At 52.3% G+C, this 1720-nt stretch overlaps 1 protein-coding gene across 1 annotated transcript in view; it reads left to right on the top strand.

The window, feature by feature from the left end:
• Positions 1-942, top strand: part of MATN1 (matrilin 1, cartilage matrix protein) — an 11600-nt gene extending 10658 nt beyond the window's left edge. The window contains exon 8 of the mRNA XM_008592829.1: positions 402-942. Coding sequence (XP_008591051.1) covers positions 402-451 — 50 coding nt within the window. The 3' untranslated portion in view covers positions 452-942. The remainder of the gene's footprint in view (positions 1-401) is intronic.
• Positions 943-1720: the final 778 nt, after the last annotated feature.

Consider the following 1720-nt stretch of genomic DNA (forward strand, 5'->3'; position numbering starts at 1 on the left):
ACACAGAGTCCTGGACATGCTCAGGAAAATGTGGTGCCCTGTGAACTCCCCATTTTGCGTCACAGTGACATGACTAACAACAGCCCCCACTCACAGATGGGGCTGTGCCTCATACAGCCCCCTGGCTCAGTCAGGACTTGGTGGGGGACCCAGCAGGGCTAAATGTGCAACTGAGCAGGGCTGGGCACTCAGGGCTCATGGCAACTTGCTGTGCTTTTTTTGGAAAGCACCATTCTGAGGATAGCAGTTGGATAAGTTTTGACAGAGGGGAGGACACATAGGCACCATGTGGGTGGATGAGAGAAAGCCCTGGAGGAGGGGCCCTCTGGAGCAACCAGGAAGTGGGGTCATGCTCGTCACTGCTTGGGACAGCCTGCACCTCTCCTTGACTCCGAGTCCACTGGAAGCTGTGAGTAAGAGGCTGGCCATCCTGGAGAACAGAATCGTGTAAGGCTGCCTGTCCCCACCACGGCCTGTCTGTCTTCCACCCAGAGCACGGCTCAGAGTCCTGTGTGTGTCCCCTGAAGCCCTGAGTTTAGTCTAGCTTTGCCATTTTAGTCAGGGGCGTTTGGGAGGGACTGGGCACTGGGATGGTACAGCCCCCCCAGCCCCTGCCTTCCTGCCAGCCTGGGAGTGGGAAGGGTGTGTCTGAGCATGCCTGTTGGGAATGTGTGACAGCATTTGGGAGCATGTGTATGTCATGTGTGTGCTCATGTGCCTGAGGGCAGACGCGTGTCTGGGAGCAGGATGGTGTGTGCTTGAGTGAGAATGCAAGCGTGAGTGTGAGAGGGACTGTGTCTGTATGATTTTCCAATCAAAAGCTTAATATATTCCTCCTTTTTTTGGTTAACCCTTTCTTGACTCTGAGTGCTGTGATCTCTTTTCTGATTTCTCTATTCCCTGATGAAAAACAATTAAATGTGATTTAACTAAAGCACTGAATGGGGCCAGAAGCAGCGTGGTTATTTGGGGACCAGGAGAAAGGCTTGATGAGGGCAGTGGGTGATGGGGTGGTGGTAGGGGTGGCAGCAGTGGTGGTGACAGTGATGACAGTGATCACACTAAAACCAGCTCACATGGCTCCTGCCTTTTCAGCCACAAACTCATTTATGTGATCTCATTTCTCCCTCTCGGTGACCTACCTAGTGCAGGCTTGAATCATCCCCATTTTACAGGAGGGGAAGCTGAGTGTCTGAATGCTGAAATGACTTGCTCAGCAGTGGGTCATCTGGAGACACAGCTTGGATCTAGGACTTCAAGGACATACAAAGAAAAAGGTGTGGAAGAAAAAGGACAATGGCACCAGCTAGGACTCACTTGTTCATTCATTCATTCATTCATTCATTCACTCACTCACTCATTCATGCAGACACCAAATACTTTACAGAGCCTACCCCATGTCAGGCAGTGGGAAGAAGGTGCTGTATGAGACAGGCATAGTCCCTGCCATTAAGGAACCTAGAGTTGAGCTTATGTCACCCTCACCTCAGCTAGAGAAAAAGAGAGTGGGTTTAGGTTATACCAGGGGTTTGTGCCTCCTCTCGATATCTGGGAGCCCATAGGGTGAGTGTGTGTGAGAGATAATGGGAAGGGTCCAGCCTGAGCCTGGGCTGGCCCTTGGTCCCCCCACCCCCATGCCCCTGTTGGAGGCCTCTCTGTTGTTTCGTTGTGCACTGGTGGCTTCAGCCCCACCCCCAACACAGATAGCAGCTGACTCACC

This window comes from Galeopterus variegatus, unplaced genomic scaffold (assembly GCF_000696425.1).
Source record: "Galeopterus variegatus unplaced genomic scaffold, G_variegatus-3.0.2 Scaffold8384, whole genome shotgun sequence".
NCBI classification, from domain to species: domain Eukaryota; kingdom Metazoa; phylum Chordata; class Mammalia; order Dermoptera; family Cynocephalidae; genus Galeopterus; species Galeopterus variegatus.